The sequence below is a fragment of the Microcebus murinus genome, chromosome X (genome assembly GCF_040939455.1).
Source record: "Microcebus murinus isolate Inina chromosome X, M.murinus_Inina_mat1.0, whole genome shotgun sequence".
In the NCBI taxonomy this organism is placed as follows: domain Eukaryota; kingdom Metazoa; phylum Chordata; class Mammalia; order Primates; family Cheirogaleidae; genus Microcebus; species Microcebus murinus.
Window position 1 is genome coordinate 120564285 of NC_134136.1, and position 15837 is coordinate 120580121.

The window sequence follows — 15837 nt, forward strand, 5'->3', positions numbered from 1 at the left end:
GATTTCTGAAAAAGGACATAAAATATACTAACTAGAATGAAAAGGATCAATAAATTGGATTAAGGCCTTTTGTTCATCAAAAGATTCTATTTAAAAAGTGAAAAGGCACATTACAAAGTAAGGGAAGATATTTTAATCACATTTAACCAGCAAAAGACTCATACCCAGGATATATAAAGAACTCTTACAAACCAGTAAGAAAAAGGCATACAACTCAATAGAAAAATAGGCAAGAGACTTGAATAGGCACTTCACAAAGGAACAAACCAAATAGCCAGTAAATATATGTTAAGGTGCTCAACCCTATAGTCATCAAAGAAATGCAAATTAAAGCCACAATGAAATACCACTATAAACCCACTAGAACAGCTAAAATTAAAAATCCTGACAATACCAAATGTTGGTGAGGATGTGGAGCAATTGTAAATCTCATGTATCAGAGGTGAGTGTGTAAAGCAGTTATACTCACTATTTTGAAAAACTGGCACTGTCTTCTAAAGTTGGACCTACTTATGTCCTATGACTCAGCAATTTCACTCCTGCATACATTCCCAACAAAAATATATGTATACGTTCACCAAAAGACATGTACCAGAATGTTCATAGAAGTATTTTTCATAGTAGTTCCAAACTGGAAACAACCCACATGTTCGTCAAAAATAGAATGATAAATTGTGATATATTCATAAAACTAATTACTATGGAGCAATGACAACACATGACCTAAGAGCTACACAGGACAACAGAGATGAATCATACAAAACACGTCAAGCCAAATAAACCAGATACTAAAATGTATATATTGTATACTCCTCTTTATATAAAGTTAAAAAAACAAGTAAAACTATTAAATGTTACTAGAAGTCAGGAGAGTGGTTACATTTGGGAAGGAGGTAAGGGCAGTAATTGGGTTACGACATGAGGGGAGCTGGTAATTTTGTTTCTTGACTGGGTTAGTGTTAAATTAATGTGTTTATTTTGTGATAATTTACTGAGCACTTATGATTTCCATACTTTTATGTGTATCTGTTATACTTCAATAAAAATATTCCCTGGCCAGGTATGATGGCTCACACTTGTAATCCCAGCACTTTGGAAGGTCAAGACAGGAGGATTGCTTGAGGTCAGGAGTTTTAGACCAGCCTGAGGAATATAGTGAGACCCTCTATCTACATAAAAGAAAAAGAAAAATAGCTGTGGATGGTGGTGTACACATGTAGTCCTAGCTACACAGGAGGTTGAGGCAGGAGGACTGCTTTGCTTAAGCCCAGGAGTTCAAGGCAGCAGTGAGCTATGATTGCACCAATGCACTCCAGCCTGAGTGACAAAGCAAGACCCTGTCTCTTAAAAAAAAAAAAAACAAAAACAAAACCTTAAACATTTTCCAAGTCCCCAAAGACCATATGTAATAAGCCACCTGCCTGTTTGATCACTATGTTAATTTAAGAAACCATGAAGGTTTAACTTTTTGGTTTTTAATTTTTATTTGGGACCAAGTGAATCTACTAGCATAGGGTCTTCCCTGCATGTGGCCCAGTTATACCACTATCAAATCACACAAGATCATATTTGGCTGAGTTCAACCAATAGGAATCATTCTCCTCGTGTGAGTTAACACATAAAGCTCAATTTCCCTTCCTGACCACAGCATGATGACCACAACATGATTCATTGTGTAATTTTAACCTAACTCACCTACAAAGGCACAGTTCCCCTGGACATAAAGTTCTCAAGAGCCACATGAGTAGATTGGCTACTCTAAGGATATGCAAACATTCCTCTTGGCCAGAGAGATGTTCACCAGGACTACCTGTGCTTGAATGATCACTGCACGTGTCCCATGAGAGGACTGACTACACCTGTCCCAAGCACTCATCTTTTCGTACTTATCAGAAGTCATTCACCAAAAATTCAACAAGAGGATTACATCATCAATGCTTCACCAACACATGCCACTTAAAAGGATACTTGTGGTCAAAGCTGTACCACAGCCTGAATATCCACGCGCTCTCCTGCTTTGTCCGGTTTCCTCTGGCAGAATCTGGCCCATCCTATGAACAAACAAGAGGACATATGCTTAGTTGCACAAAAAGGGATCTCAAAAAAGGGAGAGAAAGCTTCTTTTTTAACTATAAATCTTATAGATCTAGAGCTCATTGTCAAACATCCCATATCACCAAAGTTTCAAAGATATATTTGGAGAAAATATTTCAACAGAAATTGCATAAAGCCAAAGGGCAGAAAAAGCAATCCTCAAACTAAAAAGACTTGTTTATGTCTGTGTGTGCATCAACTCAATGTAGTACAAAATTTCTTTTGGCATTTTTATTGGAATTTTCCTCAAAGTGCCTTTGAGCAGATTAATTACCCTAAAATAGTCTAGATCCTAATGAGACAAAATTGATTTATACAGAATATTTTTAAAAGCATCTGTGAAACCAACTTTCCACGTCTAAGGAAGCCAACTTTCCTCCCTCAACCCCATCGCCCCAAGCAGGCCTTGGGAAACCACACTTTGTTGAGTTTCTTGACAAAGTAGCCAAGGCTTCTCTGTGTTTCTTATCCAGGTACCTAATGTTGTGCTCCAGGTGACGAGGTAACTTATTTCCCTACCAGCTTTAGGAAGGTGGGGTCAGTGGACAGGGGAAAGAGAGACCTGATTAGCAATTCTGTTATTTTATCTACCCTCAAGTATCAAGTTCCTTGCTGCTCTTTACATGCCCTTCCAACTCAAATATCTCTATCACTGAATTTTCAAAATAACCTGCAAAATCAAATGTTCACTCGAGGTCTAGGAAATCTAGACATTATAAGTATCATAAACAGCACAATTAATATAAAAATCAGATTGACTACAGCAATTTGAGGGCACTAGTGGGGCTCTGAAAGTACAGATGGCTTGTGGAGCACAGCCATTTTTCTCATCATCCTCTTTAATATCACAGGGAGAGCCAAGTCTGCAAGTGAAGGACAATTGACAGTTACCGAATAAAACTTGAACCAAAATTACAAGCAGTTCTAAATCACAGTGAGTGTCAATTCTACCTGTAATAGCAACACCAAGGATTGATCGGAGATCTTTGAGAAGCTAAGCATATAGACAAGTAGAAGGAAGGAAATTACCAAGCACTATTTACATTCCTAAAGTTCCCAAGAGCAAAGATTATTTTAAAAAATTCAGTCCCCATGGTATTTCAGGAATGTTTAGTGACAGATATGGAAATGGCTTAGTTTAACAGGCCCTTCTGTGGATGAGGAAATATAAGTAAGGAGAGACCCCAGAGACCCATTTTATTTTATACTCTTATTTATTTATTTTTTTATTTTAGCATATTACAGGGGTACAAATGTTTAAGGTTATATATGTTGCCTTTGCCCCACCTGAGTCAAAGCTCCAAGTGTGTCCATTCCCCCGACAGTGCGCATCACACTCATTATGTTTGTATATACCCATCCCCCCCCCACCTGCTCAATGCCCGATGAATGTTATTCCTATATATGCACTTAGGTGTTGATCAGTTAAAACCAATTTGCTGGTGAGTACATGTGGTGCTTGTTTTTCCATTCTTGGGATACTTCATTTAGTAGAATGGGTTCTAGCTCTATCCAGGAAAATACAAGAGGTGCTAGATCACCATTGTTTCTTAAAGCTGAATAGTACTCCATGGTATACATATACCACATTTTATTAATCCACTTGTATTGATGGGCACTTGGGTTATTTCCACAGCTTTGCAATTGTGAATTGTGCTGCTATAAACATTTGAGTGCAGATGTCTTTTCTATAGAATGTCTTTTGTTCTTTTGGGTACATGCCCAGTAATGGGATTGCTGGATCAAGTTTATAAATCATGTGGAAGAAAGAGGACACAGAAATGTCTCTACTTGAAGATGACAATCGTTCCTTTGGGTAACCAATCACCAACCCAATGACAACTCTAAGAATATTTCAAAATGCCACATGACTAAGTATAAAAGTGGTAGATGACCTTTCTGATAGGCAAATATTTTTATGGAAAAAATCAAATGGTTCTTTACAACGTGATAGGCTCTGGGCTCTCAGTTCTAAGTAGTACCTGTAAAATTTTACTAAAGAATAAACTAGCAAGATGATAAACATCATCAGGAAGGATATTATAAACCATCAGGCACAAAACAAGTCCCCCAAAGTCAGTTTCTCCCCGTCTTCCACTTAAATCAATAAGAAAAACAACAAACCCTACTCTGTCATTTCTTAACCTCTGCAAAACCACAAGTATTTATTATCACCTGGAATACTTAAGTTCTTGCCATCTCATCTCAAGGAAGCTACAAGAGACTTATGTAAGCCCCAAAAGGGACAATTAAAACGAGTTAAGCAAGTGAGGGGCTTCTATTTGACCAAACTAACAAAAGGTCTTCTCAGGCTAGAGAAAGATATGCCTGTAATCCACAAATAAGATAAAGTGACCTAAGACTCCACAGCAAATCCCAACTAAGAGACAACCCTTAAAGGCTAGGCGATAAGTTCAGGGCAAATCAAAGGTGTAATCTTGCAAAAAGGGCATTAAACAACTTCTTATTCCAAGAGATGGTGCCAGAAGCACGATTAGGTATGAGAAGAACTTAGACAAATCCACATATGGTGGCTTTGGGGAAATCAGGGTGGTTCTGTGGAATAGAACTAATTTTTTAAGCTGACCCGGAAGATAACCAATGCCTGCTTCACCACATGATCTGAGCTGCTATCACAGAGAAGCCAGGAGAGCCCTTTCTGTGGGTTCCAAAGCACAAGGCTGAGCAGGGGTCACTATGGGCAAAGGCAAGGCCTCTTTCCTGGCTGCTCTTGGAAACTCTTGGATTTACATTCCTGTGCTGCCCACAGAAACAGCAGAGACTTTCTCTCTTACCACACCCATCCTCAAAACCTGCATTCCCACCAGAAGGGTTCATACCTCATGTCTTTAGCTCAGACTACTTCTAGAGCCTGGGATATTCTTTCTTCCTCTCATCTCCTCCCTACCACACCTACCTAGCTGACCTCTATTCATCTTTCAAGGCCATGCACAAGCTTGGTTTCTCTGCAAAATGTTTCAAAAGCAACAGAGCACTCCAAGAGGTGGAGGTGTGGACATCACAGGCTCTCTCAACAAACTAGCTGAGTCCTGACTGTCATTGCCTGGCTGTGTGATTGCTGGCAAGTTACCTAACCTTTCTGTGCTTCAGTGTCCTCACTGTACAATGAAGATATAAACAATTTCCTACCTCATGGGGACATTATGAGGCTGTGATATTATGATACAACAAGAAATATATTATACATTGGTCTTCACCCCAGTTCCTGGCACAAAAACTCGTAAAACCCTTGGAACTTCCTGAGTGGTTGGGATGAGAGGAGCATCTTTTATTCATAATAAGCTCCTTTTGCAAGCATTGGTGGTTCAGTGGTAGAATTCTCACCTGCCACAATAAGCTCCTTTCAATCATACCTGAATTAATGCTAATGAGGTAACTTTTGGAGGATGGGGGCTGGTTGCCAGAGGAAGCAACATGATTAGAGGGTTGGAACTTTCAACCCCACTCCCAATCTCCAGGAGGGGACAGGAACTAGGGATTGAGTAAATTATTAGTGAGATGGCCAATGATTTAATCAACCATGCCTACATAATAGGACCTCCATAAAACCTTAAAGGATGGGGTTCAGAGGGCTTCCAAGTTGGCTCCACACACTCTGATCCCCATCCCCTGCTTTATGCATTTCTTCCATTTGGCTGTTCCTACGTTGTATTCTTTATAATAAACTGATAATAGTAAGTAAAGTGCTTTCCTGAGTTCTGTGAGTCATTCTAGCAAATTATTGCACCTGAGGAGGGGGTCATGGGAACCCCTGATATGTAGCCAGTCAGAAGTACAGGACACAACCTGGCCCTTGCGACTAGTGTCTGAAGGGAGGGCAGTCTTGTGGGACTGAGCCTTAACCTGTGGGGTCTGAGCTAACTTTGGGCAGTTAGTGTCACAATTGAGTTAAACTGTAGGATACCTAGTTGGTAACCAGAGAATTGGAGGATTGATTGGTGTGGGAAAAACAAAAAACCAACATATTTGGTGTTAGAAGTATTGTGAATGTAGAGAATAAAAGAGGTATTTATTTTAGAGGCGTAAATGATTTTTACACTTAAAGAACTTAGAATGGTGTCTGATATGTGGTAAGCACTCAACAAATAGCAATTGTCACTACTATTATTAGCCATGTGACTTTCTGTGCCGATTAAATATTTGTGAAATATTTAACACAGTATCTGGCACATAGTTAGAGCTCGCATTATTAATTCAGTTCATCTGCAAAGATTGGATATGTAATTTCAAACATATATTTGTTGGGGGAAAAACTAATTGTTAATATCATTTGGCTATCTTGCGTGGCTCTTTACACAGGGGATTTTTAATCTTTTTACTGACAATATTAGTAGAGAAGCCCCTTCAAGAAAATAAACACCGGCAACCCTGCTTGTTACCATTTTTTTTTATACAAATTCTGCATTTTTGTGCAAAACATGAAACACATTTATCTTTATTCTCACTGCTTAGTCTTATCAGTAAGCTAGCAGGACTTAATAGATACCTTTCAAAGAAACAGAGACTGAGATGTGTTTTATATAACTTCAATAACCTTAGCACTACAGTAATGAGAGATGCAGTATCCTTTTGCTATGGTTCAAGATAAGAGGGAAGGAGGTCAAAGGAAAGAGAAAAAAATCAAAATTGTTACAACTGAGAAGCTACTTCTCTTTAAGTTTCACCATGGTGCCACCTTCATTTTGTACATAAACATGGTGGCATAATTCAAGCTCAATAAATCAAAATTCTTAATATTTAAAATTTACCTTGACTTTCAATTATCACCATATTAACAACCAAAATAATTAGATAAAACACATAGGAAAGAGTAATGTTAAACCCCACTTTACTAGAGTTGGTTTCTTGACACATTAACTCATTTTTTATAGAAAAGGGATAGTGCATCTCGGTTTGCTTACAAGCTAGGAGATCACTTTGAATTCTGCATTTCCTAACTGCAAACGGAATATAGCACTTATAACAGGTTATAAATAAACTGGTTTTCAAGCATAGAGCCAGCCCCAATGATAATAATACACTATTTAAAAAGACCTAAGGCAATGAATTCCATTTCCAATGGAAAAAAAGAACTGTGCAAACAAGCTTAAAACTACTTTTTTTGTGCCAGTGTTATAAAATGTAGCTTTAAATAAAACCTTGACCCAAATGTCAGCAACTTGAGAAAAGAATTTGGGTGGTAGGGCAAAGAAAAAAGTTATTTCATTTAGGAAAAATAACCACTATCTTTTCCTAATCTTCAACACACACAATTTAAACATATACAGCTGCTGTAACACTTTACACAATTCCTATGTACTGGAGCAATAAGATCTAAATACAATTATATTTTTAAACACTGGGTCAAGGCTTTACATAAAAATACCATCCTACTTTTCCCACTAAGTTTCTAAAATATCACATACTTTCCCCCAACATCTGCAGCCATCCAGGAATTTTTAGGAAACTTTTGTGCATGATCTTAATTCCTAATCCCTGGCTCTTTGGGCTGAATGACAAAAGATCAAAACCACCCCAAAATGATGGTTCACTTGAAGTCAGACGAGAGACCCTGGCTCAATTAGTCTCATAGGATGAAAGCAGTGCTGCATCAACTGGCTCCATGCAGGAGGGGCACGTGAAGGATCTCATCAACCAGTCATCTATACAGTCCAGGTGATAGATGTGCATGCACGGCAGAAATCGAATTGGGTCCCCATAAACAAAGTCCATCATACAGATCACACACTCTCGGATCTTTTTCTCTGATCCATCTCTTCCAGGGTCATAAACTCCTTTAGGCAGGTGCTGAATAAGGCCTATTCTTTGAGCTATCCTAATTTGTTCCTCTTCAGTCAGTTGGGTTGCTAGCCGAGTCTGGCTAGGTGTTGGATGGTAGACCGGAACTGGAACTTGTTCCTGATATGGCGGCGGCGGCTCCTGATCCGGCTCCGTTCCCTCGCCAAAGCTAGCCCGGTCGGACTGAGACTCGTGAAGTAAGGAGATGTCATCCGAGGTGGGGGATTTGAGGCAGTTCTCCATCTTCTGGGGTTGGAGCGTATGATCTGGGGTAGGAAGCAAGCAGTGGTGGGGTCGTTCGCAGCTCAGCAGTCAGCCTCGGTAGGCGAGGTGGGGTCGACCGGCAGGCCGGGCTCAGGCGGTGGCGACTCCCCGCCCCCCCCCCCCCCCCCCCCCCCCCCCCCCGGCGCCGCCGAGGGGCAGCTCATGCCAGCCCCCGGGGGAGGGGGCTCAAGGCTGGGCCGCGGACTTCGCTGGGGTCGCGGCGGTTGCCTCTGGAGACGAAACACTTCCCCACCCCGCCCTCCCACGGGGCGGCGGCGGCCACGGAGCTGCTGGGCCTAATCCAGGTCAGGAGGGGGGGGCGCAGCCGTCGCGGCTGCCTCAGCTGCTGCCTCAGCTGCTGCTGCCCCCGCCGACGCCGGAGCCGCGGCCGCGGGCCTCGTCCTACTCCGCCTCAGCGCGGCGGCGGCGGCGGCAGCCAGAACAAGTTGTTACCATTTTTGAGCATGTAAGAACCAGTGTCTATTTCTTCTGCATTCTGCATTTATTTAAGCACCTACTATGTGCCAGGTACTGTACTGGGTCCTAGAAAGACAAAGATGAGCAAGACTCAGCACCTGCCCCTTGAGGAGCACCCTTTCCAGAGGGGAAGAATGGCAAATGGTCTGATTTTTGGAATAATTTTTCTAGAACTAATGAATAACGATATCTGTGTAGAATTATATTTCATTCCGTTCTTATATAATGTTAAAAGATTTTTTTCCAAAGTTAAGTTCATTATAATAATGAGAAGACTTTACTTTTTTTTTCAGAGATGGAGCATATGGTAGGCAGAATAATGGCCCCTCAAAGATTTCTACATCCTAATCCCTGGAGGTTGTAAGCATGTTACATGACCTGGCAAAAGGGGCTTTGTGGATGGACTTAAGGTTATCCACGTAGGCCCAATATAATCATATGGGCCCTTAAAATATACAAGGAGGACAAAAGAATCAAAAGGTTACAGTGGAAGAAGACACAGGAGAGATTCAAAGCTTGACAAGGACTTGCCCCACTGTTGCTGGCTTTGAAGATGAAAGGGGGCTTCTAGGAACTGAGCATGACCCCTGGCCAACAGCCAGCAAGGACATGAGCCCTAAGTCCTACAACCACATGGAACTGAATTCTACCAACAACCTGAATAAGCCTCAAAGTGGCTTCTCCCCAAGAGCCCAGCCCCACCAACACCTTGCTTTTGGCCTTGAAAGACTTGAAGCAGAGAAAACAGCTGAGCCATCAGACTTGTGATCTACTAAACTGTAAGATAATAAAATTGTGTTGTTTTAAGCCACTAAGTTGTTGGTAATTTGTTATAGCAGCCACAGGAAATTAATACAGAGAAGAGTAAATAAATGATGTAACTTGATTTGGGCCTTTATCATGTCTTTGGGATGATGGGCCCAAGATTTCTCAGCAGGGGGTAATCACAGGGTTTAAAAGCAGGGAATCAAGTCTCTCACAGTGACACATGGATAGTTTTATTCCTTGGTTAAAACTCTTCCCAGAGTGCCAAATTGCCTAGCCCAGGGCTTCTCAAATTGTAAAGTGCACAAAAATCCCCTGGGGATACTGTCAAACTGCGGATTTGCTTCAGTGGGGCTGGGTGAGGAGTCTGCATTTCCAACAAGCTTTCTGGTGACGCCCACAGGGCACTTGGAGCAGCAAGAACAGGCCTCTACTCCCCAGGGGAATAGCAGACAATCTCTCGCTTCTGCCACTCTCCACTCTCACGTTTCATCATATTGTCATCAAACCCTTTAGGACAGGAATTCATCTGTCTTGTTGCAGATGTATTTCCAGAGCCTGAAGGAATGTTTGAAGTAAAACAGGTGCTCAGTAAATATTTGTCAAATGAATTAATACATTCATATTGACTCTGAGCTTCTAGAAAATAAAAAAAAAAAGAATAGCAGAAAGGGAAATCAAAGGGCCTAGGGTGGCAACTGGAAGAACAAAACACTTAGGGGGTGGGGGGACCAGAGAGCAGCAGTTTGAAGAAAGGTATCTCAGCAACTGTTTGAAGTTAAAAATTTAGGTGACTGGGTATCAGATTTCAGCATGGAGGAAAACCGGAGGAGAACTCAGGAATCAAACTTGCTCAGAAAGTCATAAGTCAATGCAATCATGAACAGCTGATTTTCTACAGTATTTACTACACACGCACCGCGCGCGCACACACACACACACACACACACAAGCATAGTGTGGTTTCCTGTCTTCCACATTTTATGAATATCCGGCTTGCGACCTTGTCCTGCTGATATGATAAAGCTGGGATAAATTCAGATTCATCCTCATAGCAGCTCCCATCAATGAGTTCCCTTCTGTAAACTTGGGGAAGGAAGTAAATGATGTGTCTGCATGTCCGGCCAACAGAAATGTCAGCTGTCTAGTCTGGCATGAAAAGTTCCCCCTTTAATGGGGTGGGAAGCCACCCCTGGGATTGGGCAGCTTGTCTCCAGCTGGGGTTGTTTTTGTTTTTGTTTCAAAGTCACCAAGACCTCCAGAGAAACAAAGCAACTGAGTTTTTTTTGTTGTTGTTTTTTTTTTTTTTGTCTTGTTTTGTTCTAATGAGTCAAACTTGCCAGGGACACAAAGCTGAAGTCTGCCCACAATATTCTTATGCTTATCTCACATAAGGCCAATGTTTCTTTCCAACAGTTTCTTTCCTTCTCCCATAAGAGCTAATATTCTGTAGCTCTCTAGCCATGACTCTGTTTATAACCTGCTTCTAGAACCAGTGAGGAAAATCATGCTCATTATAAGAAATGCTTTCCCATCAAATATCACTTCTTTGTTTGTTTGTAGTTTTTAGGAAGATTATTTAGAAAATGAGGTAAAGAGAACTGTCCTTTTTTTTCTAGTGGAGAACAAACATCTGGACTTTCCCTATCTCTGACTTCAGTTTCATGACAACACTGAGCATGTGATCTGGATCTATTTCAGGGGAAACCACAAGAACCCAGGGTTTCACCCAAAAATGAGAAGGCCATTTATTTCCCTATTTTCCTGTTTCTTGTGACCACTGAATGCTCCCAGCCCTGCTGTTAGTGGTTCACTGGAATGAGAAGGTCAGGTCGGGAGGATTTGGAGAAATAAGGGTCTTTCTGCACAAGAGCATTAGTCATTTCTAAGAGGGTGTCCTGGGGAACCAAGCTTGCAGTTTGCCTATGTTTCCCAGTCTGATAGCAATCTTGAGAGCTTTTCAAAAGGGCAGTGGAACTGACTTTGAGGGTCCCTCTGCATGTCTATGTGTGAGGCTTAGAAGGGAGAAGGTGAGGGGAAGCTGTGACACAGCTCCTGGCTAGGGCTGGCAAATGGGGTGCCATTAGGAGTGCTACATGAGTCGTTGCCAGCCTGTTCACCACACCACATGCACAGTGCTCCTGACCCAAAGAGCCCTCTCGGAGCTAATAGGAAGGCAATGCTGAGTTTACCCATCCAAGGGGATTCCTGAGGCTCACTCCACATGGGGGTGGGCTATTTTAGCTGTCGCTGTATGGACTAAACGCCAAAACCCTTAGCACTCAGGCCCCACTGCTTTCTCAAACATTTCCACATAAAAATGACAGCAGGTTTGCTACTGAGTCTCCAGTGTGTGGGTCTGATGAGATGCACAGTAAGTTCTGCTATATGACCAACCAAACCATTTCATTTATTTCCTTTTACAGATGTATGGATACAGAGGTGGGAGCAATGGGGAAACAACAGAAGGGGGGGGATGTTTTGCCTGGTCTGGAACTGTCAAGATGAAATCTCTCTAAATCCTGACTATCCAGCTGCTATTAGCCTGTTTTCTTACAAAATTAATCTAAACTGGTCACAGTTCTGTGGAGGATGCTTAGGAATAGGGCAGCCATATCCTACCAGAGCCATTATTTTCCTTTCAGTGAAATACAGACATCTATCATGTTTCCCCCCCCCAGGTTTTCTCATGATGAGTTTCAAAACTGCCCAAACTGTTATACTCTAAATTAGCTTCCAAGTAGAAGTTCCTGAAACCCTGTTTTCTAAAGTCCTTAATCAAAGCTAGCATCAATTAGCAATTTTCCAAAATGTTCCCAATTGGCACGGTAGTCAATTCTAATATAATCTCAGAGGTCTTCTGGAGCTCCATTAAAGTGGGCACCAGATTTCCAAGGAAGCTCCTTAAAAACTCTTCCCCAAATGGCCCAAAATTTCAGAGGTCATGGCTTTGTGTCATTTAAGCTGGAACCTAGAATGCACATCAGTGCCATAAATGCCTTATCAGGCTGTGGCAACTCTCAAAGAGAAAGAAACCTGAAGAGTGTCTAGTAGCACTTCCTGGGCCCTGCACAGCACCACAACATGTGTGATTCAAAGCTAACTAGAAGAAAAAGAATAGGGTTACATGAACAACACATGTATGTGGCCAATAAAGCTACCTGCTGCATGCTGCCTCTCCCCCCCCTTACAATTACCCATCAAATACCTGTGGAACTCCCCCCCATGTGTCAGCACTGTGCTCAGCACTGGATATTCAATGCTGAACATAATAGTCCTTGACTCTCAAGGCCAAAAAATAAAATTTTGATAACACATTTTTGCCCCTGATATAACTCTCCTTTCTCCACCTTGCCTGCCCAGGATAGGCCTGTCTTGGGAAGGAGCAAAACCTGGAGCCAAAATCACCCCAACAGTTACACAATAGGGATGATATGGCAGCTTAAAACTGCTCCACAAATTTGTTGACACTCTTCCCATTCAGAGGTTATGGTTTCTATCTCCTCCCGTTGAATCTGGGCTGGTCCTAGGAATGTGTTCCTAACCAATAGAAAGCCGTAGAAGTGATGCTGGAAAACTTACAAGATTAGGTCAGAAAAGGTAATGTAGCTTCCACCTTGCTTGCTGGGACACTCGCTTTTAGAACCCTGAGCCATCATGTAAGAAATATGACTAGCCAATGGCCACCATGCTGGCAGGCAGCTTGAGCCCCATGGAGAAGCCATGTGTAGGGATTTCAGTCTCAGGTCCTCATTCTTGTGTCCCCCTCAGCCCAGATGCCAAACATGTGAGTAAATGAGCCTTTGGATGATTCCATCCCCCAGCCTTGAGTTAACCTCAGCCTCCCAGTTTTCCCATCTGAGGCCCTGGACTTCGCAGCGCAAAGACAAGCCGTCCCTACTGTGCCCTTTCCAAATGCCTGACCTAGAGGATCCCAGGCCCTGAAGGAACGGGAGTGCCTACAGTCACCAACTTCTCTCCTCTCTTCCTCAGATTCCCTGGGCTGGAGAGTCAAATCATATCCCTCTCTTTCTCCTTCTCAGGCCCTACTGATAGACTCAGAACCAATATATCCATTCTTGGACGGTGGAAAGTCAGGGACTCTTTCTGGCCAGCCTGTTCCCTACATAAGGTTGCTTAAGAACATAGACTCTGGAGTCAAATCCTGCCTCCATCACTTTCTAATCCTCTAACCTTAGATGATTCACTGAAACCCCCAAACTTTAGCTTCTAATCTACAAAATGGGGAGAATAGCACACACCTCATAAAGTTGTTTTCAAGATCACAGTGAGGGAATCAGGTAAAGTGCCTGGCCTGTGGTAAATGCTTGATACATTTTAGCTATTTTATGGTTTTTTGTTTTGTTTTGTTTTTGAGACAGAGTCTCACTCTGTTGCTCGGGCTAGAGTGCTGTGGCATCAGCCTAGCTCACAGCAACCTCAAACTCCTGGGCTCAAGTGATCCTCCTGCCTCAGCCTCCCAAGTAGCTGGGATTACAGGCATGCACCACCATGTCTGGCTAATCTTTTCTATATATTTTAGTTGCCCAATTAATTTCTTCTATTTTTAGTAGACACGGGATCTTGCTCTTACTCAGGCTGGTTTCGAACTCCTGACCTTGAGTGATCCTCCTGCCCTGGCCTCCCAGAGTGCTAGGATTCCAGGTGTGAGCCACTGTGCCCGGCCCATTTTAGCTTTTTAAATCATATCTTCCCCGAAAAGAAGCGTCCCTTGTGACTTACCCCTTGTAACACTTGAAAGCTGTCATTGTTGGGTGGTGGGTCTTGATCTGGGTCAACACCAACTCTGAAAGTCACCGGGGAGAAAGACAAGGAGAAAAACAAAATATTAGCTTGGTCCATGGCAGCCATGCTGGCTAAAAGCAGCCTGAGGCTGACCATCTTCCCAAAGCAAAAGGAGTGGTTGGTTAGCTAAAAGGAGAGGAAGGCGGTCATGCAGAAGTCATGAAAAAAAAGGTTGTACACCACTTCCAGTCCCAGAGGGCCGGAAGGGCAATGAACTTGGTGCAGTTATACCTTAAGCAAGGCCTCTGGAATACGGCACATTCTGGCAACTGTCCATCTGCCTTCCTGCACCAGGGGGTCCAGTTATCAAAATGTGGGTCCTGGTGCACTGGACCCTTCCTCTCTGCTCTTTCCTCACTTCCACAAAATTTTCATATACTCAAGCAGGTGTTCAATTTATACTGAATCCCTGTATACACACCATCACTAGATTCTGTCCATTAACATTTTACTGCATTTTCTTTATCACCTATTCTATCCATTTCTCCATCACCCATGTTATCTTTTAGATGCATTCAAATAAAGTTGTAGACATCAGTACACTTCCCCTAAATACTTCAGCTTGCATACTGACGAAGAGTGTCTCTCCTCAACCAAACTTGAGTTATGCTCCTCTGAATCCTCTTTCCAACAAGGTGACATAAATGATGTGGACAACATGGGGTGATGGGGGAGAGAACAAAGATGCCAGAAAAATCCTACATCTCTCCCCTCATTCTCTCCAGTGTCACAAAGAATGGACAGGTCATAAAAGGTAAACCGAGGATGGAGCTATCATCAGATCAGGTTTGATTTGAGCTTGAAGAGAGGTGCCAAGTAGGCTCTAACAGGGGTGTTCTTTGCAGTCCAGTACCAGGGCATTGACTCCAATGAGCACACAGCAGATGGACATACAAAGCCCTGTGCACACACACTTACTTTTCCTCTGTTCCCTCACTCCTTTTTCCCTACTTGTGATGCCCAAGATCTTTCCTGAGAAAGGGACTAATGGAAAAGAGAGATAAAAGACAACACACATGTGCCCACCCTCTAAAACTCAACCCCCACCTGTCTAATTCCAGGCTTGCTGTGCACTAACCCATGGTGCGTGCCCCTGGAGAGGGGAGACAGAGAAGGGAAGGTTCTACGCCATGTTGTTCTGAAGGCAAAATTTAAACCACAAGATGAATTCATATATTCAGCAAATATATATTGAGTGCCTACTGTGCTGGGCACTGCTCTGAGCACCTAGTTAAAACCTTTTGTGTGCCTGGCTCCAGATCTCCTCCCTGTGGGTCTGGGGTTTGATGGGATTTTTGTATTGCATTAAATGGACTTTGCTACATGTCTAGAGGTAACTTCCAGGAAGGGATTTCTGAGGGCTGGAGGCTTGTCCTCACAGCTGGACATTATCTGGAGACCTCTGGGCAATAAATCTCACAGAGATATTCTGACATGAAAACCATCAATTTCAGGAACTCGAGAGGTGTCCACAGAAGTCATCCCAGAGCCTCAGTGCACATCATGTATCTAATTTATAAAAGCAGTAGAGAAGAGGTCGCATATTGAATTCCTAGCTCTTGATCTTCAGCCCTCATCTGTTTTCAGAGTCTCTTAATATATATTACACACAGATAAATCCTCTATCTGGTG

The 15837-nt window shown here is 42.5% G+C and overlaps 1 protein-coding gene and 1 pseudogene across 2 annotated transcripts in view; both read right to left on the reverse strand.

The window, feature by feature from the left end:
* Positions 1 to 15837, reverse strand: part of SLC9A7 (solute carrier family 9 member A7) — a 176898-nt gene that overhangs the window by 17682 nt on the left and 143379 nt on the right. For both annotated transcript variants that reach the window (XM_012749714.3, XM_012749715.3), the window contains 2 exons: positions 14143 to 14206; positions 1969 to 2051 (listed from right to left, as the gene is read on the reverse strand). In XM_012749714.3, coding sequence (XP_012605168.1) covers positions 1969 to 2051; positions 14143 to 14206 — 147 coding nt within the window. The remainder of the gene's footprint in view (positions 1 to 1968; positions 2052 to 14142; positions 14207 to 15837) is intronic.
* LOC105862998 (RING finger protein 11 pseudogene) lies at positions 6927 to 8251 on the reverse strand (annotated as a pseudogene).